Source organism: Brachyistius frenatus, unplaced genomic scaffold (assembly GCF_029030835.1).
Source record: "Brachyistius frenatus isolate BFR_SWC_R1_liver_20210118 unplaced genomic scaffold, ASM2903083v1 Contig_8, whole genome shotgun sequence".
In the NCBI taxonomy this organism is placed as follows: domain Eukaryota; kingdom Metazoa; phylum Chordata; class Actinopteri; family Embiotocidae; genus Brachyistius; species Brachyistius frenatus.
Genome location: NW_027210607.1, coordinates 2,093,302 through 2,115,816, shown reverse-complemented (window position 1 = coordinate 2,115,816; position 22,515 = coordinate 2,093,302). Strand labels below are relative to the sequence as shown.

The window sequence follows — 22,515 nt, the reverse complement described above, 5'->3', positions numbered from 1 at the left end:
CTGCCACCTCTTTGTTTGACCTTTTTAAGTTTCTCAAGATGCTCATGTTCTACAGCGGGGGAGCCCGGCTGATTCTGTGACACCGAGGACCCATTTTCATGTCAATGAACAAATGGTGGTTGCACTGTTTGAGGGGTCGTTTGGGACTTTGATATCAGCATTTGTTCCACACTGATGTTGGATGGTAGTGGATAGTATTGTAAGCTCACATTCTTAAGAAATTCCTGCAGTCTGCCTTCATTATTAGTCACATTTTTCTCAGCATGATGTTCAGAGTTTAGCTGTTAATTTGACATCCTTTACTCGGGCCCCACAGCACAGCTGAGTAGCGGGGTCACGTCTTGTCGTAAGCTGCCAAAAACACAGATTTACTCCCGACCCTCGCTGATGTGCTACGCTGCTTCCTGAACGTTGACCGGATCTCATTAAGCCGTTCCCGGGAAGTGGAGTAGATGTTTGGGCTGCCAGTATACGACCTGCCCTGACACCAGATGTTCCCCTGACCTTTGAATAAATTCCTCCGTGACAGCGCGAGTCACATTTTTAAATCTCACTTAAATCGCATTCTCACCACCCTTCGCATGCAATACGAGCAGAAATGACAACGATTCATGCGTGTGTGGTGGGTTCAGTGCAGTGCATGCAGTGTAGCCTCTACTGTGGAGTGTGCTGGTCACTTTCCACACCTCAGTGATCATTTTTATATAAAAATGAATTAAAAATGAGTATATTTTCCAGGTGTATGCGTGTGATGACCCACTTACCAGCCCGCAGAACCTTTAAGAAACGAGCGTATGTGCGCACGTTTGCTGGTTTGCGGGTGCGTTTTAAAAAAAGCAAAGGATCACAAGTGCATGCTCGCTTGTGCATTCGTTGCATCGTGCGGCCGCGTGCCTTTCTATGAAGCAATGTGTGTCTAGGAGGGGGCAGCTTGATTGACAACGAAAGAGCGGGTACCCGGCCGTGCCTGTGGTCGAGGGAAGGCTGTGGGAGACGGAGGGTGTTAAGTCGTCAGTATGAGACATATGTCAGAGATCAGTGCTGGACCGTGGAGATCACTGAGATGAGAAGGGAGGAAGGACGCCAGGGGTTGAGAGAGTCAGAGATTACTGGGGGCTTGGTGCCTTGACCACAGGCAGAAACACACACATTCTGCATCCTTTTCACCAGCACTGGATATGGTGGTCCGGCCCTCCAGAGACTGCGTGCAAAGACCCGTGTTAATAAGATTGTATTCCTCTCTGGGTGGAAGTGTGCACTTCTTTTGTCTCCACAATAATGACAGGGGGGAAAAGAGCCCAGCTCTTGAACCTCTTCAAGCTCTTAAGTGCCAGTTACTGAATGAAAACAGTGGTGGTATAAAAGCTCAACCAAGTAGATTTTCTGGAATAACATACTGTTCAGCTTCCGTGAATGGTGTCCCAAAGAAAACACGCATGTCAACACACATAAAAGTTTCAATCCAATGAGAGTAAAACACAAGAACAATCCCAGCCAGTTCCAGGGATGCGGCTCTGTCAGGTGACCCTGGGTGTCGACCCACTGAGTGGACGTTGTTTCGGGTGTTTTGTGGAAATTACCTTGATGAATCAAAATGGCTTTTAGTCCCCTCTTACCAAGCAGCGGGTTGAAAATCTTGAAAGAGATTTTTGTCATCTTACAGATGCTTACTGTCTGCTTAGAATTATAAAATATTGAACAATAGAATTATTGGACAAAGTCTCATTTCATAAATCTCCTATGTTTTTAAAGACTGCACCAAGCTCTCCAATTGCCTCATTTCAAACATGGACCAGTGAGGTCTCTCCACTGGATGATCTGTATGTCCTACCATGGACTACAGCAGCAAACTTAAAGGAGCATTACAGTCATTTTCTTTTTTTGGCCATTTGTCCATTTTAGCACCACAGGAAAATGGCACATTACCACCTTTATTATGTTGATATTGTTTGTGTAATAAACATTTGGCACATTCACCTGATCCAGAGCAACATTAGCATTAATTTGGAGTCATACTTCTGGCCACCTGAAAGTCCAATAATTACTGATTTGTTGTTGGTCTCCACCAGCACTCAGAAACATATTTGGCTTTTTACTTGCTAAATGCTCTGCGATTGTGTATGTCCATTAGGTAGTAAATCACTAAGTGCTCTGGTATGCTGAGTATGTTCATAGCAAAGCTTGTCTGCTGTTTGGTGCCTGACAGGTAGCAAATAGTGTGTTTATGGAAGTATTTTTATTTAAAAACTCTAAACCAGACTGGTAAAGGCATTGAAAGGGAATCCAAATAAAATGGTAGGCATTAAAACCAAAACAAGAAGCTGAAAAACACATAAATATTCCATAAAACTGAAGGAAAATGAAGATAAACTTGAGGTTCATTATGAAGCGCAACAACTTTTTACATTATGCAAAATCATTCAATCCATTCTGAGAATCAAAATATTGGTTCATGCAGCTTTAATGTAGCCTACATCCAGCAAATAAGAAGCAATGAGAGGAGACATGTTTGCTGTTCTGCTTTGTGAAACTGAGGTTCCCACTGGTGCTTGAATAGGAAGTTGCTCAATTGATAATGAATCAGCGCAGCAGGTATTTTATTGTTTGTTAATGCCATTATGAACAATACTTAAATGTGTTATAATTCAGGTTCTAAAATCAATACACTACTAAAATAAAGCCTAATAAAATTGGCTTTAATCAGAGTCTGGGTGGGAGGAGAGGCTGAATATAACTACATTACCTCAACTGTCCCACTGGCCGTGGCACAAAATTCTGCTACTCCTAGATGTCTGTGTCTAACTATGAGCATGAAGCAGCATGTTCAGCAAAACCCATCTCTGAATAAATAACAGTACAAATAACAAATCTGTAATGTGTTTGTTTTTATTTCTGCACCTATCCCCTGTTGCAGGGTAATCTACACCGGCCCTGTGTTCCACGTAGAGGTGATTCCTATCTCTAGTTGTTCTCTGTGTCCCGACATTAATGGCCATGCTTGTTTGTTTTGTCGAAAGAAAGAGTGAGTATGCGAAGTAAGTAGCGATAAGAATAGCTGTTTTATTGTGTGCCACTGCCTCGGCCCCTAATATTGAATGTGTTATCTGAGGGTGCAGCATGCCACACTAAGCTATGTGCATGTGACGCATGGCTGAGCAGCATTCCTCCTCCTGAGTGCATCGCAGGGCAGAGATAGTAGGAAGGCAAAGCAGCCCAACTGCCAACAAAGAGGGAGAGAGGAGCAAGAGCAGGAGAGGAGAGACGAAGGGGGAGCGCAATACCGGGAACATGTAGTTAAGTGGAATGAAGTACCCTTTGTCGGAGATAAGATCATTCTGCTTCCCTGGCCGGCGTCACTAAAGCGATTTGAGCACAACAAATGTAGCTGATTATGTCGTTGGCAGACCACAAAATCCCTCACTGACATGCAGATAAACATTGGTCCAAGAAATAAAAGACAGGAGGGTTTTCCTCTTTTATACGTCATGATTTCACTTTTATTTCATAAACGAGCCAGGGTTACGTGAAATCGGCCTGTAAGTCCAGAAAATGAGGGAATGGTGGTGGGATCCAGGCATCATGGGAAATAAAGTCAACATTAGAGAACACTGTGGGTAAAACAGGCTACAAGAGGGGCCTGTGACTAAACTGTTTCCGGAAAAGTTCGTAGGATCCTGGTCCTGGACTCTTCTGTGAATTACACAAACAATACACATACAAACATACAGCTAGGTTTGATTTCCAAGAGACACCCAAGAAGCATGGTATTTATTATTTATTTTATTTTCAATTCTAATTTTTAATCACATACTTACAGAATGCTGTATGGTCTGAAGTGCTGAAACCATGATGTATCTTTTCTTATCTGTGTTGCCTTCTTATCTATGAGGTATGTTTTCTTTGCTGCATCCTGTTACATAACTGTGTGGCAGGAATTATCCTAATCATAACTAATCTCTTTAGAATTTGAGGAATTTCCATTAAAACCATAACAAGATCATTGAACCAGATTTAAAAATGATTTTTACTTCCTCAACAAGAGTTTTGAAATAGCATAATGCAACAAAGGTGACTTAAAACTGCCAAAAGTAAAAAGTTGTGGTCTTAAACTGGTAATAATGTAAGGATGGACCTGTGTGCATATAGTGGGAATGTAAATGTGAAAAACTGAACTCACTGAGTGCACGCTGTTGATCCGAGGCAGCATTGATTTGAAGCAGGAAGTGATGCCTTTAGCTGGCCTGGTCTGTGGGTCGTAATGGCACGGAGGAGGTCCTTCTCTCTGAGGTGGAAAGAAAAAGCAATTATTGATCTGTGTGATCAATACTCAGTATGTCGCAGACCAAGACTACCATGTAATCATTACACCCACAATTTATTGTCATTAGTGAGATGACATTTTCATTGTAGTGGGACAAAGTCATTTTTTTCCCCATTTGCTTTTATTTTCCAGATGTTTTCATTGTTGAAAATGTCTGTTAGCGAGCGCGAGTGCCTTGATATTTTGACAGAATGGATTAAAATCACTTGCAGGAAATCACTCGTACAGTGAATTACCTGTGGTCAAGAGAGAAAAGGAAAAAAAAAACAGCCTAAAGGCACAAGAAAACACTCTTTGGTGCATACAGTTGTATTTTCCATGCTGAAAACTAGAGCTTGTGCTTTTTTCTCTCCATTTGGCTTTTTTCTCTCGTGTATTGACAATGTCAGTTGGCATTTGCTTGTAGCCATTCAGTAACCCAGCCAGTTACCTCTCGTAACCTTAGCTTTGCATCTCAAACTACATGTTTTTAAAAGTAATGAGCTTACTATTTTTGTTGTTGTTGTTGTTGTTATTTTTTTTAGCATTTTTCTATTTTATTCCCTCAGGTTAAAAAGATTGGTACTCAGTTATTTTCCATAAGCTAACATCAACACCACAACATTAGTATGTTGTGCGCAAAATTGTTTCTTGTCTTTGGGCAGGTAGATAAATGTAAAGGAAATGTTTTCTCTCTTGTGTTTTTGTCACCTGAACCTTGTTTCCTTGTTTTGATAACATCATGCTTTTTCAAATGTATCTTTTGTTGAACCAGTTCCCCAGCAGAGTTAAAGCAACTGCACAATTATTATATGTAATATTTATTTTTGAGCATATTTTGAGTACTCCAATAACGCTTTGTCAGCATTATCTTATTAAACAAATGTCAGTTAGCAAGTAGCTTGAATAAAGCTTCATTAATCTTGAGAAGTTTGAACTCCATTCTGCTCTCTTGAACAGAAGCAGACACAATCAACTCGTCTTGATGGTAATTTTAGTTCAGTAATGGAGTCAAGAAACAGCTAAATAGCAGGCGTCTAGACTTTACGGTCGATGGGCTAACACCATGTTAGTCTGAATTATTTAAATCCCTCTGAAGAACAGGTTGAGTTGTTCTCTCAGAGAAGAACGTGGACCTTCATTTTTTTTTATGCCATCTGAATTTAAAATGACATGAAGCATCCAAACAAAGCCAGCTTAGTTACCCACACAGTGCTCCGACAAACCGCTCCAAGCACGATGGCGTGAACATGGCCTGAGGCAGGTGGGACTGTAAATTCACCGAATGTACATCGTGACCTCTGACATTCAGCCAAACGAGAGATTATCATGAAAACCTATTGTTATACCAGCTTGATACTCCCGTCATCTGAAGGATGCACTCACAATGTACTTGTGGTCTATTTTGGGGGCTCATATTTCTTTTAAGACCTTTGATATATAATTTCATTCATCTTTTTAAAGTTTGCCAACATCTGTGGTTTAAGTATGTTTCGGGTGAGTTCCTGTCAAAAGTCGGTAAGTCCTCCCCTCCCTCCACTTGCCTTTCACTTCTCCTTTCGTCTTACCCACTAACACACATACTGGTCATCATCAACGGCGTGCCATGCAGAAATAGCATCGCCACTCCTCCAACCTCCTCCCCAGACATAAAAGTATAGACCTGTCCCTGAACACAGGACCAGCCTTTCATTTTTAGTCCCTCTCTGATTCTGACACAGGGAGACAGGAAGGTGTCTTTTCCTCTCCTCTGCTACTACCGTTACATGCTACTTGATCCCAGTTGCCAGTTCACTCGATCCTCGACAATGGCCTGATGCTCCCAGAGGCGCTAATGCAGGTGTATTTCAAGGGAGTCGGTGGCCAGCAGTGAAACTTGTGTGTATGCGTGTAAAGTGTGTTGGAGCCAAAGCACCTGGCCTACTTTCCTACTGTGGCACAGCATGTTGGAAACGTTCTCCTGGGTGGCGTGGGTAACTGGCACATGCTGCGGATGTCTGTCAAACTCGTAATCTTAAATCTGCTTTTTATTGGTGAAGCCAGGACCTTGCTACTGGCATTAAATCAACAGTAAACCTTGATGACATGAGATTAAATTAAAAGGATATAATCATGATTTTCTTGAGTTAGGTAAGAGGGAGGTTGTTTTGCCCCCATAGATATAAAAAATAATAATAAAAAATAAAAAATACAAAAATGCAACAAGCACAGAGGCTGTGCTGAGACACAGTGGAACTTTGAGTGAAAGTCATGCTAACACGCCGAATAGCAGGTATAATGTTGACCACATTCTCCTATTTAGATTAACCTGTTAAGCAGTAACCACAAAGTAATGGACAAACAGAGTTGTAAAGTAAGATGAATTGCTGGTTTCAGTGTTTCTTCCTTTCTGTAATTCCATTTTATTTTTAAACAATATTCTCCAAGCTCTATTTTACACCTGCCACAAGGCGACGCCGAGCGTAACGCAGGTGTCTTTGCTAGCTCCAGAACGACATCATCATGTCATTTTCCCGTCCAAGGTCCGATTGGTTTTATTAGCAAATGTACTCGTGCCCATCTGCGCATCCATGGGTGTGTTTATCTTAAAATGAGGTGTGGTCAGGTTGTTATCTTGATGCAGCAGAAGGAACTATGGGATTGACCAACATAATGACGCTGTCCCTTTTCATTTTGATCAAAGAACCAGAGGTTTTGTTAATCATATGGACTCATGACTGATGTGGGAGACTTTTATGTCAATCCAAGCTGAAGATGTCCACCAACTGTGGGTCACCTGAACATTTTCAAAGATAAAAATTAATGAAAGCCACCTAAGTACCTGCTGTACTGCATCTACATTTTGGGCTGAAGGTGTCACTACATGAAAAGTAAGAAGGGTTCACCAAATTGCAGTTCCTCATTTAAAACCTCATGCCAGTCCATCCAATAATTGCCAACATGTTCTCAAATATTTCATCAGCCTCATTGTGGAGGATTACCAAAGATATGAGGGTTTGTCCCTTGAGAATCCTGAACGTCTGTGCTAAATTTGATGCCAATCCATCCAATAACTCTTTAAATATTTCAGTCTAAAGTGAATGGACCATTGTCATCTGTATAGTGTGCAGAAGGTGTTTGTGTCCCTGTAGTGATCCATCAATAGAAAGTAGAATATGTATTTCTATAAAAACATATGCGATTATGACTTGAATTCCAACAGACTTGAATATCCAGGGAGGATTTTTTTTCCTTCTGAGCAGCACGTGCAGTCAATATTGCAAAAAAGCACATGTAAATCTGGGACACAGAGTTGCCTCAGGATAGAGAAATTAAGTCACATCAGGAAAAAGAGAAATATGTATTGTTTCTGTTGTGTTTCCAAACATCTTTGGCTCACTGGAGCTTTGTTTTTGAATATGTGGGAATCAGATGGATTTTATTCTGGGCTAAGAGTCGAACTGTCTGAAATTCACCATCTCAGGACGAGAAGATTTCCCAGCGTAAACCATTAATACACCTCAACTCTGATGTGCTAATGTCTGCCACCTCCGTCGGGTCCGCTGTGTGAACGACCTGCACTTTGTCTGACTTCGCTCCAGGATCTGTGTGTGGCAGCTTAACCTTTGACACAAAAAACTTGTCTTCGAGTAACTGCGACACCACTAACAGCAGAAAACTGCTCCCAATTCTGCAGTAATAACACCCTCGGGATTTCTTAGCGCCTTTCCTTTTCTGTCAACACTCAGCAGCTGCCAATGCGGCTCAAATATCCATCAGCTACCAGCACGGACACGCGGCTAAAGGCTGCAGCACCCTGCAATACGAACCAAAGCTGACTAGTCAGCCAGCGCAGAGCCATAACAGGCCTTCAAATGGGGCAAACGATACAATCAGACAGCCCTTGGGATCGGTTTTCTTTGACCCTTGCGGTTGTCATAACTAGCTTGTATACGGCCCACACCAGATACACAACTTGTAACCAAAACCTATTGAAAGTATATTGTAATGAAGCCTTTTTGTGGGCAATGGAAAGACTGAATGGTCCTAATAACTGGTCTTGGTGACCAGATACTTACAGGCGGAAAGCTGATCCGCTGCACAGTCGACCGAAACATTACATGCCTGCAAGAGAGAGAGAGGGGAGGGGAGAGAGGGGGGGGGAATTGGCTGTCAAAGAAAGAAAACAAAACAGAGAGGAAAGAACAATGAAGGGAAGAGTGCGAGAAGAAAGGAAAAAGGCTGCACATGATCAGAGGCATAGAAAATGAGCAAGCAGGTTGCTGATTGCTCCTCCATCTTTGAGCGGCGAGGAGATGAGAGGGAAGGAGACGTCGGATGAGAAGGAAGGATCCAGCGATCAAGGGGGATGATTCATGGGTTGTCTGCTCCGCTGTGATCTGAGAGTTAAAGAGAGGCTGTTCGTCGAGGGCTTACTTGCAGGGACTCTTCTCCACTGGTTTCACTGTCACATCATAGTCGCACGGTGAAGTATTTATGTCCTGGCACAGAGAATAAAGATAAAGAAGGGTTTGAATATACATGACAATATCATCAGGAGGGGGTTTTTTGTGTTGCTGCTGTGTTACATGAACAACGGCAGGCCTCTGTTTCCTCTGAGTCGGCTGCTGGTGCATTCAGACGAGCAACTACTGTTTAGGCAAAGTAGTGATGATAACTAGATGCCACATGCAAACAGACTATCAAAACAGAACGGTGTGTAAATATTTCTGAAGTAAATGTACACCCTCAGGCTAAGAAATACAAAAACGTAGACTTAAAGACTAGACGTGGATGATTTAACAGAACAGTTTCTGCTTCTAATAATTTCGGATTTAACATGGATGACACTGTCTACCATATTATTATGCATTACAGAGAAAAACATACATTTTACATGTGGAAAAACTCATGATCATGTGACTACATACACATGTCATGGTCTACATGTTAAACATGTTTTGTGCCCATGGGGAACATGAAGTGGTGTAATGTCTAAAGCCCATGTTGTTTAACAGTTGAAAACCTTTCCAAGTTTTTTCCCCATGTTGTCATTTGTTGCAACATGTGGTAAACATGTGATTATATGTGGAAAAACATGGGAAAGTCATGTGTTTTTTCTGTAAGGTAACACATTCTTGCATTCTTGCAGTTTGCACCCATTTTCAAGCCAAAATGTATTTGGTGATCTATAGTTTCATTTAACTTCTAATTAAAGTCACTGATCCTCTCTCTCATGAAAACAGCTGTAGCATCAACTCCAGACTGAAATAAGTTCCGTTAACAAATCCATTTTGCCGCTTTTGGTTGGTATGTTTTTGACCCTATTACTAGTGTTCGAGCTGAACTAAGCCGATCATTTCCTGGCTCCCCCTCCATTGTTAAAGGAGGTTTTTTTTCACAGGAACGACACCTTAGGTGTTTCCCGATGAGTTACCCCCTCCTAATCTCAGTGACTGGAATAGTGTGACATCATCAGCATCTATCATCATGTCCATGTATGTCTGCATGCAGGAAGTGTTAACAAATCACAGACCTACTTGTGAAAGCAGTGCTCCTTAGTGATACTAGTGGTCGTAATTCACAGAGTAACATTAATGTGCTGAGAGTGCTATCAAACATCTTATCTAACACTCAAAGAAAAGGTAAATAATTGTATTTCCCAAGTATTTCCCCACATTAATATGTGTTCAATTATACGAACAGGATCAGTAAAGGTGTAAATGTCTGCGCTCCACCTTGTCTCTGACTCCCAGGGTGACCGCGTTGGGTCGTGGGCAGCTTTTGAAGGAGTAGGACGCCCGCTGCATCAAGACCTCCTGGGTGGAGTCGGTGTAGTCATACGCTCCAGGTAGCAGCAGATCGCCCTTACGCACACCCAGAGTCTGAGCTTTTCTGCCCACACCTTTGAACCCGTAGGTCTTCTTCACGGGGTTCAGCTCAGCTTCCTCGAGGAAGTCCCGGATGTGGTAGACTCCCGGGATGGGTGTATCCTGGAAGGGAGAAGTTCACATCACCATTGCTTGTTGCTGTGATAGAAACTGTACTGTTCTCTCTTCACTGTACTGCCAGGTACAATTCTTAATTCCCATAATCCAAATTATGACACAAAAAAACCACCTAAAGATTATGTATGCATCAGAAATATTTTAGTTGAATAGTTTAACCATTATAAACCAGTTAAACTCTGACATTTCACTATTTATATACATACATTTACAGTAAAGTGAATGTACTGTACTGAATTGTTTATTAATTCAAAAGCTATTCTTGGTGTCCACGTACTAACATCTATCCTATTGTCAGCTGTATAAATTACATAATTAATGATGGAGTCTGAGAGCTGGAATTACATTAAGATAAACTGATAATTATGGAGGTCTATGTATTATTACCATGAATGCACGATTTACACTTTGGACAGACACAATTGGATAATTCTGTGCAATAAAAGCAATAGACAATGGAAGATTGTGATATGTTTATGAAGCTCTGGTCTGTAGTATGATGCTCCAGTCACAGTGATTGAAATGTACCTGAAGACGATACAGTTCTGCTACTGTGGCTAAACATGACTTCATGGCTGGATAAACATGACGTGTTGACCTTCACTATACATGTTGCTTACATCACTTCCTCAGCAACCAGTGATTGAGAATTATTTGGCAACTATTTTGGTCTATGTTTAATAGTTTGAGCCATTTTTAAGCTAAAATGCCCCAAATTCTCTGGTGCCAACTTTTCATGTCTGCTTTGTTCTTGTAGTTTTTTATGAAAGTAAACTGAACATCTTTTGATTTTGTGGCCAGATAATAAAATATACTTAAGCTTCAGGGAATAATTATGTTTTAGAATACTACTTCCTGATATTTTATAGCCTAATAGATTCATGAACTTTAACAGCAGTCTTTTATACCAGCCCTAAAATTCACTGCATGAATATGTGGGTATGGCAAGGCTCTACGGAGGATTGTTTCTAGTTGTTACATCCTAAGGGGTGGCGACCTCGGGTTATTTTTAAAACTATTGGATCAGCCAATTAGCATTGCGCTCTATATAAATATGTTTTGTGCCAAAACCGCCACCATTATTGAAACTACGTTAACGCTGGTCACTGATTGGTCCACCCTTCACAGTGGTTGAGCAAACCTTCATGCTAACAGGGTTTCCATACTGCAAAGGAAAGAAGGCGGGCGGTGCTAGACGAGCCCTAAAGTGCCTCTGTAATGGTATAATACTGTCATGCTTAAGGCTTTCTGTGTGTTAATGGCTTGACAGAGAAAAAATAAAAAATGAAGCAGTTTGATGAAACCTAATGTAGCACATTAGCTCAGTATAAACAGTAACGGTTGAGGTTTTAAAACTCAGGGCCAGGCTACAAGATGGAGGACCTGATAAAGTTGAAACTCCCAACAAGTATGCAACTAATCATTTTATGTTTCCCCAAAAACATATGTGGAGTGAACGTGAATGTGCAGCAGCACACTTCTTGGCAGTACAGCCCTGCATGAGCAGGTGGGCCACCTCAAAGTGACAAACCAGTGGCAAGTGTTGGGGGCCTGCACTGAAGCCGATGTAAGCAGCCTCTCTCCTCCTCAGACAGGCTATGAAAGCTCACCACAGTATGACACCTACTTTCAGTGTTCCCAGCCACCAGCTCCCCCGGCCACACAGCTCCACCTTGTCATCACCCTGCAGATAAGAACAAGACACAAAGCCGAGACTCGGCACACTGTTTCTGCTGCGATGACACCGCTGTGCCCACAACGTGTTGATGCATCTCCCACACTGCATCACCGGCCGTCCTCATTAACCACAGCGAGCTACGAGGGCTTTTCAAGATACAGCCTTACCTTATGTGTTCTATTACCACCCCTGGACATGTCAGTGACTTCAGAAGCCAACACCGGGTTTCTCTTGTGGCCACATCCCACTGTGCACTCGTTGTCATTCACTATCTGCCTAACAAGAGATCCGGTGACACCTGACCACCATTAAAACTGTGACTGTTACCATAGCAGCGACTCCCCTATCGATAAATTTTTCAACGAGCTGGCCTGCTCGAGGGCTAAATTTAGACTCAGCGACCAGTTTGACTGAGACTAAGACACAACGGTAAGCCGGCAACAAGGTACACACAGTATATGGTACACAGTCCTCCCTGTCAGGGAACCTGGAGCCTGTTTTGGAGGAAAATACTGTCATATTGGTTGGAATATGCAGATCAAACGTTTTGGCATTATGGTGCAAATTGCAATCAAGTCCAAGGCAAAACAAGATCAGATGGCTCACATTTCTATGTCTGCAAGCAAAGGCAAAAAGAAAATAGCTAAAGAACACTTGAACTATAGTACTGACCATCAGAAAGTCTTTTAAATTAACCCTCTTTTCTGTGTATGACGTTTCAAGCTTCGAAACTTAAGTGTCAGTTTTGATCAATCCCTCTTTTGATAATCATGTCAGCCAGCTAATGCTTCTTTTTTTTTCCAGTTGAGAAACATTGTGAAATGTTATAACCCGAGGTGGAGATGATTATTCAAGCTTTTGTTTCTTCTCGTTTAGACTGCTGCGATGCTCTTTTTTAGCTGTTTGAGTCAAACCTCTTTAAACTCTCTCCAAACAATCCAAATCAGCTGCTTGCCTTATACAGGCCATAATAAAGAGACCCCGCATCCTTACAACTCTATCGTCACTTCAATGACTTCCAATCAAGTTCCACTTTCATTTTAAAACACTGTTGCTAACCTGTGGAGATCTCCATGGTCAAACAGCCCAGTACTACATCGTCGATCTTCCATACACACCCGATCACTGCCGATCAAAAATAACTGGCTGTCCCTCGAACCCGCTTTAAAACCTGAGGTGACCTCAGTTGTGTCTATGTAGCTACTACATTTCATTTATTACCTTTTACAGGATTATTTCTCTATTTTCACTATAATTTCCTCGTTTGTTTGTTGTTTTTGTGATTTCAACTGTTGTTGAGATTTCAACTGTTCAAAATGAATGCGGTCTTATTTATGTGAAGCACTTCACATAAATATACTTTACTTACACACACACACACACACACACACACAGTATATTGCTGTTCCAATTGACATACTTCCCTCAGTACACTAACAAATAGTGTTCTTCCATGTCAGGCCTCTTACTTGTGTCGTGCAGGACTTTTGACAGAGTAGTATTGTTTCAAATCGCACACTGATGTTCTGCACTGACCAGAAATGACCTCAGCGTGTGAACACATCACCCTCCAAAATAGCTGCAGCTGCAGTAGTGAAAAAGAAACACTTTTGTGTAGTGTCCAAGAACAGCTGCAACTTCCTCAGACGGCCTAATTTGAATATTCTTTAAGTCGGTGGCCCCGCCCCCTTTCCTCTACATAGCCAAGATGGCGACCATTGAGGGTGGAAAGTGTCCAAACTTTTACTCTTATTCTTTGGACCATTTTGATTGCTTCATCCTGGTACTTGTAGTGTACTGCATGTTTCTGTACTTGACAGTGTGAACAGTTACACACTCCAAATAGTGATTTTTGGTACACAAATTACTCTCTTTCAGTACAACAAAACTTAAGACCATCACCTGAAGTGAAAAAGTATCTCTGGGAATGAAACCACAACATTCAGCCTTGCTGCCAAGATATTACAAAAAAAAAATGGTTCAAAGGAGACGAGACTTGTTTGAGGAAGTCTCTAACCTGAAAGTACATGACACAAACAAAATAGAACAAGCAGGAGAGGAGTGCTACATGCACTGAGCAATTAGCAACTCTTATGAGCTGTCTGATGACACTTCAGCTGTGAGTGTTAAGTACAGCGATAATTGGTTTTGACAAGATCAGAGCGTTGTGTCATCTAGTCAAAACTGAAGTCTCCACAAAGAGCGCTGAAGAATATGGATGACTGACCAACCACATGCAGCTTTGCAGCCCGCATAACTTCAGCCACAACAAAAGGAATGCTAACCCAACCACTGCAAAGATCAAGGGCACAAAGTGGAAGTAGCTGATACAAACTTCACACAGGAGGCAGAGCAGAGGTCCACAATAGAGCTTTATTTTGTCATTCATCAAAATAACAAACTTAGTATCTCTGCAAGCTACTGTAACAAACTCAATCAGAAAGTAAAAAAAAAAAAAAAAAAAAAAATTAAAACCAAAACAGGTACACCTCTATTTACACCATGGTTTCTGATGCACGCTCAGTCACCTGCACCTCGGGACTGGGGGCAAACGCCAAGTAAGACATGAGGCGGTCAACTTCTACATGGTGCTGTGCCAGCAGTAGCAGACAACAGTCTGTAAGGGAGCTGGACAATACAAGGCTGATCTAATGTCGAGTATCATTGTGTGCACTTCAAAAATAGAAGCCTTTGATCCCACTCAGTGCTTTTATTGTGATGACAATACAGATCTGATTTGAGCTGATCTGAACATTAAGAGGCATTGGCTGATGCTCCTCAGTGCTTTGGGGGAATTAACAGGGGACACTTAATTGGTAAACATTTCACTTGGATTCTAAGCAACAACAAAAGAAAAGAAGAAAAGAAAAGAAAAGCCGATCAAAACTGGAGCATCCTGTCCTCAATACAAAAATGGGAATTATTACAGGGTATACAAACTGAAGGATCCATTTTAACTGAGAAAACAAGACAATTTTCAAATCTGGGTAGATTGTAACTTTTATTGGAAAACAAAAATATACAACTTGGAATGGATTATTTTGAGGCATGACCAGAGGTCATTAAAAAAAGAAAAGAAACGTAAAAGTAGTGAGTAAAACATTAAAAAGCATGGTAAGATTAGTCATTTTCTGGTATATAGAACAGCAGATACAAAAAGAGTTTGTACGAGTACCTAGGAGATACACCCGTGTCATTTTTTGCAATAGTGCAATGCTGAGATTTCCATATATACTTTGTCCGTAGTCCATGCAGAGTTTAAACTCCTCTACATTGTTTCCATGCCAACAGTGTTGCCAAGTGACAACCAGCCGACAGGTTTCCAATGTCGCCATGCGTGGAGGGGCCCCGAGCACACAAGACAGGAAGACTCGAAGTTCCCCGGCTCCCAGGGGCCTCCACGGGCTTCTGGTTGTATGACCGTTCCGTCACTCCAAAACACCATGACAGCAAAAGAAAGGGACATGGGGACAAGAGCCTATGCAGTTTACATGCAGTTCCTTTGGACAGCAGAAGGGGCAGGGACGAATGGGGGCTATTAAGATTTTACAGATAAATTACACAAAGAAAAAAGGCAAATTATTTATATACGAAATCTGTACAAGGCCTTCACTTCGCCGTCATCATTTGTACGAACTCTGCGGGGAAAAACAAAAGGGGAGGGGAAAGAAAATTTTGCAGCTCAAAATGGATTTTTAGAACAAAGGAAACAAATAGATTAAAAATATAAAAATACAACATCTACCAACCTTCATAGTTGACCTGTCCATCTCCATCAATGTCTGCTTCTCTGATCATCTCATCCACCTCTTCATCAGTCAGCTTCTCTCCCAAGTTTGTCATCACATGACGCAGCTCGGCAGCACTGATGTACCCATTGCCATCCTGAAAATTACACCAGTCAGTGATCAATTTTTAAAGACTGCTGTGCACATGCATGCGTTTGGGACTGCGGGCAGCATGTACCTTGTCAAAGACACGGAATGCTTCTCTGATCTCCTCCTCACTGTCCGTGTCCTTCATCTTCCTGGCCATCATGGTCAGGAACTCTGGGAAGTCTATCGTGCCATTTCCTGAAGACAAAGACATTGATGAGGGGCTGACATCCAGCGCAGCGACAGTATGTGTGGGGTTGTCAGGATTTTGAAGTCAGACTGAGTTCTCACCATCAGCATCCACTTCATTGATCATGTCCTGCAGCTCCGCCTCTGTGGGGTTCTGCCCCAGAGAGCGCATAACTGTGCCCAGTTCTTTGGTGGTGATGGTGCCATCTCCATCCTTGTCAAAGAGCGAAAATGCTTCCTTGAACTCTGGTAGCAAAAAAAGAAAAAAGTAGATTGGCCTCTTGAGTCAGAGAGATGCCACACCTACAGCTTGATATATTCAAGTTGGTATGACAGCAGCTGTAAAAACAAACAAAAAACACTGCAGAGGTCTGAATTTAAAACAAAAAACTGTTTCAAATCAATCTAAAAGCTTTCAGCCCACCTTCCAAAAGAAACTCATCTTATCCTGATGTCTTCCAGTCACATTTGGTCTAACCTTGAATTATCCCCAGACTCAAAAGTGCGTTACATCCCTCATGTTTCGGTTATAAACTAATGACAGCATACTGATGGGCCCTTCTGTTTGGACTCCCAACTGCACTCGTTTCTGGCTAAACAAGGACAGAGACCACGAGACCAAGCAGCCGGGCAGAGTCACGCTACATCAGCAACAACTGACAGCCTGTGTAGTTTGGTGGAGCCGTAAGGGAAGAGGAACAATGACACACTCATCAAGTGTGATGAGGCCATTGGGCAATGCGTCGTGGCATGCAGCAGCTTGTCAGTGTCATAAAAACTACAACCTGCCCTGCCATTTGAAGGGTCAAACACACAGGGCAACACCCTTTTCGTGATGAGAAAAAGCCCCCTGTCTGCCTCAGGAAATTTCAGGGAGGGGGGGAAGAAAGGAGGGGGGGGGGGTCTGATTCCTCTGGGGCGGGCCACTGAAGACACACATCACTGCAGTCACTTACTGCGACTTTCAACAGAACACATTAGTGCATGGTCACGTCATGCTTTTTATACAAAATGATCTAAAAACTGGCAAAAGCGAGCAACCGTGTGCCTCCTGAAAGATAAGTATAATCAGCATGTGGTGAAACTTGAGGGTTCAAAGCAACGATACGAGGGAAACTACCACAAGCGTCACATTTTAGCTATAAACTGCTCAAATGTCTGTAGAGCCTGAACAGAAATTATTCATGCCAGGTTTGCATGACAAAAAAAAAAAAAAAAAAAAAAAAATCACCATTTCATCTTGTTAATACCTGTATACCAAATCCAATTTGTTACTGCAATTATTCTTGAGGCATTCCACCTGATGGCAAGCACGCCCAGGGCAAAGGACACATCATGCGCAGGATGTAAAAAGGCAACTGCCAACACCTCACCGGAACACAGCCCTTCCAGATTACATCATTTATTACATGGCAACCATGAAAATGCAAAGTTTTCCATGAGGGAGTCCTTCAGTGCTCCAGAGGCAGCAGGCAACAGCAGTTTCTTTCATTCCTGGTTTATGACCCTGTGGAATGCCTTAAAAAGGCAAAAGTATAAATCCACTGCACGGGACACAAGGATCCATAACGCAGACCACTTTGCAGGTTATGAGGAAAGTAGAAGATCAATGCAGCGATGTCTTACCCGCAATCTGCTCTTCTGTCAGCTGATCAGCCTGTAAAACACAAGTTAATCCATGATTAGAATGAGAAATAAACCAGAATTATTATTTCCACTTAAAAACAATCAAAAGTAATCCCATTTTTTTTGTAAATGGATGACATCAGCCCATTGAACTACACACATTTTTGTACAGCTAGTAGAAACCAGGGGTTAACTAGAGCTCTGGCTGCAGCTCTGTTGATAGAGCTACTCTAAACTGAACCATTTCCGTGCTGACCAGCTCGCTTTCAAACACGCAGAAAACCCGGAGGGCTCCACCTGCCCCAAACGTCACGGCCATTTACCGGTGAACGAGCGATGACGGCAACTTCGCCGTAGACAATAAATGACTACCAATTTGGCGGCAAGTGTTAGCTAAGAGGAGCTAAAGTAAGCTAGCGACTGTTCCGTGCCGGCTCACGGCTACAGACCGACGAAGACAGCGCGTACAGCGGAAGGGAAGCAGCCGTGATTACGGCTCATATCTCTCGGCGGAACATTAGCTTGAGCGTCGTGGAGCTTCCGTAAAATTAAATTGTATCCTGGAGTACAACGCTCACAGCGCGGTGTTACGACACTTGTTCGGCCCAACACACCTTTCTGTTCGCGGTGGTTCGGTCGAACAAGTTAGCATTACCGAGCAACTAGCACGCCGTCATGTCAGCCAGCACGGCGGTCGTTAGTGAACGTCGGTCTCAGGTTAGCCGCTGTTGACGCTCGGGCTCCTTGTCATTCATCTCAAACAACAATATTTGATGAGAGAGGCGGCCAAATGTTCTGGGCTGCAAATCGAATCGCATCTTATCGTTCTTACCATTTTGATGTAGATGGAGGAGCTGCTTCACGACCAAATCCGTTAATAAACCAACGCCTTCACGGACCGACGGGCTCTGTGGACACACTGAGGAAGAGACAACTGGACTCGCCTTTAACGGCTGTCCTAAACTCCTCCTCTTTTTCATATCACTCCGCCAACTTCCCGTTTCCTCAGTTACTAAATTAATTCAAAATACGTTTGAAGAAACAATTAGCTACACGGAAAAATGAAGAAACATCTGCAATACCCATGTATGACTTCTGTGAAGATTTCTACGTCGATATTAGACACCATCCTGCGTATCGCTAGTGGTCTACATAAAGGCGTATGAATACTTTCTGCTAGTCTGTGATGGGGCACAAGACGTAGCTGAAAGAAATCGCGCTCTCTGATTGGTGTGTTTGTACCTGCAATGCGTCACTCCTATGGCCTGCGCTGCCGCTGCATCTTTTCCAGAGACATCCCAGTCAGTGCCACAGGCACAGTAGACAAGCTTGTTGCATAGTGTGTATACATATGGGCATCATCTTTAGGGAGGCCCAAAAAGATAGTTTTGATAAGTAATTAGCTACCATGAGCATAGTTTGTTACTTATAACTGGGGTATTACTGACCCACTTTGTGCTTACATCAGTTTCTCTACCTCTTTTTGCTGCAGTTTTCTCATTTCTCATTCCATTATTTCTGTTTTTTTTATTTTTTTATTACATACTAATACCCACACTCTTTTAAAACTGCAGTTACAAGGTTACCACAGACTGATAGAGTTCAGAGTGGTTCTTGAGTAAAGTTCCTCCTGTCTGCTGTGCAAGTCTTTAATTTTATGCACAATTAGATGCAGTGTCAGGGCTGAAGTGTTTGGGTATAACAGTTTGTAACATTTCAGAGCATGTGCACAAGTGTGAGTGTGTGTACTGTGTGTGTGCGTGCGTGCGTGCGCATTTCGATGTGTAATATGTGACTGGGTCTGTGGCAGGCATTGCTGTCAGATAACTGTGGATTCTCAGGTCTAATTGTGCTGCTGGTGTGGATGGGAGTATCTGATAGCCTGATTGCTTATGCCTGACTGCTCTCCTGTCTCCCAGTGACCACCTGTCTCTGCCCTGATCCCATGGGAGACGCTGAGGTGGAGGAGGGTAGACAGAGATGTGTGAGGAGAAAGATTTGAAGAACCACTCAGAGAATGTACGAGAATCTCCATGTCCCCCTTCCTCCCTTTTCTACTGCCTTTATTATTAGACATGGATATCACACTATAAGTAGAGAGCAGGTATTGTGAAAAGCTCAATATCTCACACATAGATGTAAGAAATGACGATCCAAAGAGGTTGCCACTACCATCTGCGCTGTTTGCAGAGGTGACGCTGCCTGTGCCATGTGATCTGCTGAGCAGCCTCAGAGTCTACCAGCCCCCCCCCCCCCCCCCCCGCCCAAAAAACCCCCCAAAAAACCAACAACAACCTAACTAATCTAGCATATTGAATTCTTTTCATTTAAATCTGTTTTCCTGCCACGGGTTTTTTGTCACCGGGCAGATTATGTAATGCCAGAGGTGACGGCACAAAGGCCTAAATCTGTCACAAGAACCAGATAAGCTGATGCATGTGCAAACGACTGTATGCAGAGGCGTTTGAATTCACCTTTTACCCCTTTGAAAATACTTGGCAAACATTGTCAAATGTGAGCTGAGATACAAATACGTAGTCACTCCAGACTTTTTAAGTGCATTTCTTCTGGTATTAACACATTTCAGACATTATTATGGGACATCGAGGGCGAATAGCGCCAATAAAACCAGTTTAGAAACAATGGTTTCACTGTTGGGTCATAAATATTTCAAAATCAGAATAGCTTCCTACTCAGTCCTCCTGCCCAATTTCTGTAGACGCACTTCATCCAATATGCAGAATCAGCTGTTTGGCTGGTTCACGACATGCCATTAAATGATCCCCAGGTTTCAGAGGAACTGCTCGGGGTCAAAGGTGAATGTAGGTCGGATAGGCCATATTGGAACCCCGAGAGACATCACTTAATGGGTCTATAAAACTTGAAACCAATTTCCATGATGTAAGCTGAGGAGGACTTAACTCACGACGGGGAGCACAATACAGTATGTGTTACAGTGTTGTTTTTGCATTATGGATGTTGGGTGTTATGTTAAGTCTGGAGTATTTTTTTTTTTGTTGCTCTGATTAATTATGTGTGTGTATGCACATACACACCCTGCTCAAACCACTGCTAAGCATTCAAACTATTACGTTTCCCCCTCCCTTTATCAGCTCTGTGAATATGTAACCAACTCATATAATGCAGCCTTATCAACACGGCCCTACCCAGATTTTTTTTTTTAAATGGCAGCTTTCATTTTTGTGCCTCGGAGGTCGAAGGTCACTGTAGTTTAGCGCAGGCACACTCCTCCATCTTCATTAATCTCACCTCCCGCTGGCCTGTAGCATCACTCCCTGTGATAGCAGCACAAAATAAACCTACCATGTGGGTCAGTTCCATGTATGTCAATGGGGGCGTGTTGGCTGACAGCACGTGTGGCTGATATTGCGCAATCACGTTCTAAAATAAAGCAGCTTTTTGAGCCAAAAAACGGGCTCATTTTGTATCTCTAAGTGGCATCTGAGGACTTTGAGAGATGAAGTGGCGGTGACAAATATGAGAAGATGTTTACCTGTGTAACTGAAAGACGCTGACACCATTATTAATGAATGAGGATTTGTAATGCACCTGCTGGTTCCATGCCAAGTGAGCGGATCACCTTTCATGGGACAGAATGGCGGTTGTTTGTGTGTCATGGATGTCGAGGTGTGTGGTGAAAAGACTTTTACATTGTGTGCGCACGCAGACCTGCACCTGGTTGTGTGTGTTTGAACATCTGCAGGCCTGTGTGACATCAGCCTATATATATATACACCTCCGCACATGCGCTCCTGTGTACGTGCAGCGATGGTCAGCCTCAACAGGAGAGGGGTGTGCGTTCATGTACGCAATGCATTTTTTATGACCTACATGCAATTTCAGCTGCATCTCAGCAGCCGCAGAAAAGAATTCCTGATCACTAGTAATTCTCCCCATCAGACAGCGGCCAAAGATCTGCCCCAGTCAATGGATGAAGCTGATGGCCGACAGCTCCCCACTCCCAGTTTGCGTGGATGGTTTTAAAGCCATGCCAGCATTAGATGAACTGTGTAAGGTCCAACAACAGGCTCGCCGCACATGATCCAATCTTAGGGGGGTTCTGGCCTACCTGTTATTGAGAAAAGACTTGTTTTCCAAAATTACATCATGATGCAGAAATGATTAATGGCTTTAAATCGGATAAGAGGATTTGGTCGGGGCTGCTATTCCCTGCCTATTTCAATCATGTGATGAAATGGATATAGTGTTAAGCATGCACTTAGTTCTCTACCTATCCCCCTCCTCCCCCCTCCCTCCACGTTTGTTTGTTTGACACTAAATCACCAAGTGTTTCTAAACCTGCACAAGTTATATTTGAGGGGATCCGAGGGACAAAACCAGTTACTGGCTGTCAGCTACAATTCCGACTGTTGATCTGTGCCCCCTCACTTCTCATTTCCCTCCTGTCCCACCTCTCTGACTGCTCCTCTGACAATCTGTCCTTCTTCCTCCCAGCCTCTTTCCCTCATTGGCGTGCCTCCAGGTTGTCTGCTGCAGTCAGTGTGGAGCTGGAGTTCAAACACTGCAGCCTTCAGCAGCACATGAAACCGTGATACTTGGAACCTTCCAGAAGTGTGGCAATACAAAGCTTCCCCCACCAAGGTGATTTCATCCTCACTGGCTGTTTTTCAGTCGCCGCCGCTCGCTGTTCACCGTGTCTCCGTCTATCACAGGTGTCTTGAGCTCTACTTGTTGTGGATTTTTATTCTGCAAATCCTCGACGTTGCGTTGTGCTGTGGCGTAAATCTCAGTTTACTCTTTCAATCAATCCTGTAGAAAGTAGAACCAGAGGAAAGGAGAAGCACTGCAGAGGTTATGCAGGGGTATTTGTGTGCGGAC

General features: G+C 42.9%; 2 protein-coding genes across 2 annotated transcripts; both read right to left on the bottom strand.

Moving 5' to 3' along the window:
• Positions 1-3,481: 3,481 nt before the first annotated feature.
• stpg4 (sperm-tail PG-rich repeat containing 4) lies at positions 3,482-12,244 on the bottom strand. Its single transcript, XM_069689773.1, has 7 exons — positions 12,133-12,244; positions 11,915-11,971; positions 10,018-10,272; positions 8,717-8,781; positions 8,359-8,404; positions 4,178-4,282; positions 3,482-3,690 (listed from the first exon to the last, which is right to left on the bottom strand). The coding sequence occupies exons 1-7, from the start codon at positions 12,160-12,162 to the stop codon at positions 3,625-3,627; spliced, it is 624 nt and encodes a 207-aa protein (XP_069545874.1). The 5' UTR covers positions 12,163-12,244; the 3' UTR covers positions 3,482-3,624.
• A 2,075-nt stretch (positions 12,245-14,319) lies between these two features.
• Positions 14,320-18,583, bottom strand: calm2a (calmodulin 2a (phosphorylase kinase, delta)). Its single transcript, XM_069689858.1, has 6 exons — positions 18,488-18,583; positions 17,656-17,686; positions 16,132-16,275; positions 15,932-16,038; positions 15,715-15,850; positions 14,320-15,603 (listed from the first exon to the last, which is right to left on the bottom strand). The coding sequence occupies exons 1-6, from the start codon at positions 18,488-18,490 to the stop codon at positions 15,575-15,577; spliced, it is 450 nt and encodes a 149-aa protein (XP_069545959.1). The 5' UTR covers positions 18,491-18,583; the 3' UTR covers positions 14,320-15,574.
• Positions 18,584-22,515: the final 3,932 nt, after the last annotated feature.

What these genes read in the sequence shown, in the direction of transcription:
- stpg4 (XM_069689773.1), bottom strand. Translation starts at nt 12,162, where the DNA reads ATGTCCAGGGGTGGTAATAGAACACATAAG. An exon ending in AGCGGATCAGCTTTCCGCCT is followed by an intron (nt 4,283 to 8,358) that starts GTAAGTATCTGG and finishes TTTCCACCTCAG; the next exon opens with AGAGAAGGACCTCCTCCGTG. An exon ending in GGATCAACAGCGTGCACTCA is followed by an intron (nt 3,691 to 4,177) that starts GTGAGTTCAGTT and finishes TGTAATTCACAG; the next exon opens with AAGAGTCCAGGACCAGGATC.
- calm2a (XM_069689858.1), bottom strand. An exon ending in GACAGAAGAGCAGATTGCGG is followed by an intron (nt 16,276 to 17,655) that starts GTAAGACATCGC and finishes TTTTGCTACCAG; the next exon opens with AGTTCAAGGAAGCATTTTCG. An exon ending in CAATGAAGTGGATGCTGATG is followed by an intron (nt 16,039 to 16,131) that starts GTGAGAACTCAG and finishes CTTTGTCTTCAG; the next exon opens with GAAATGGCACGATAGACTTC.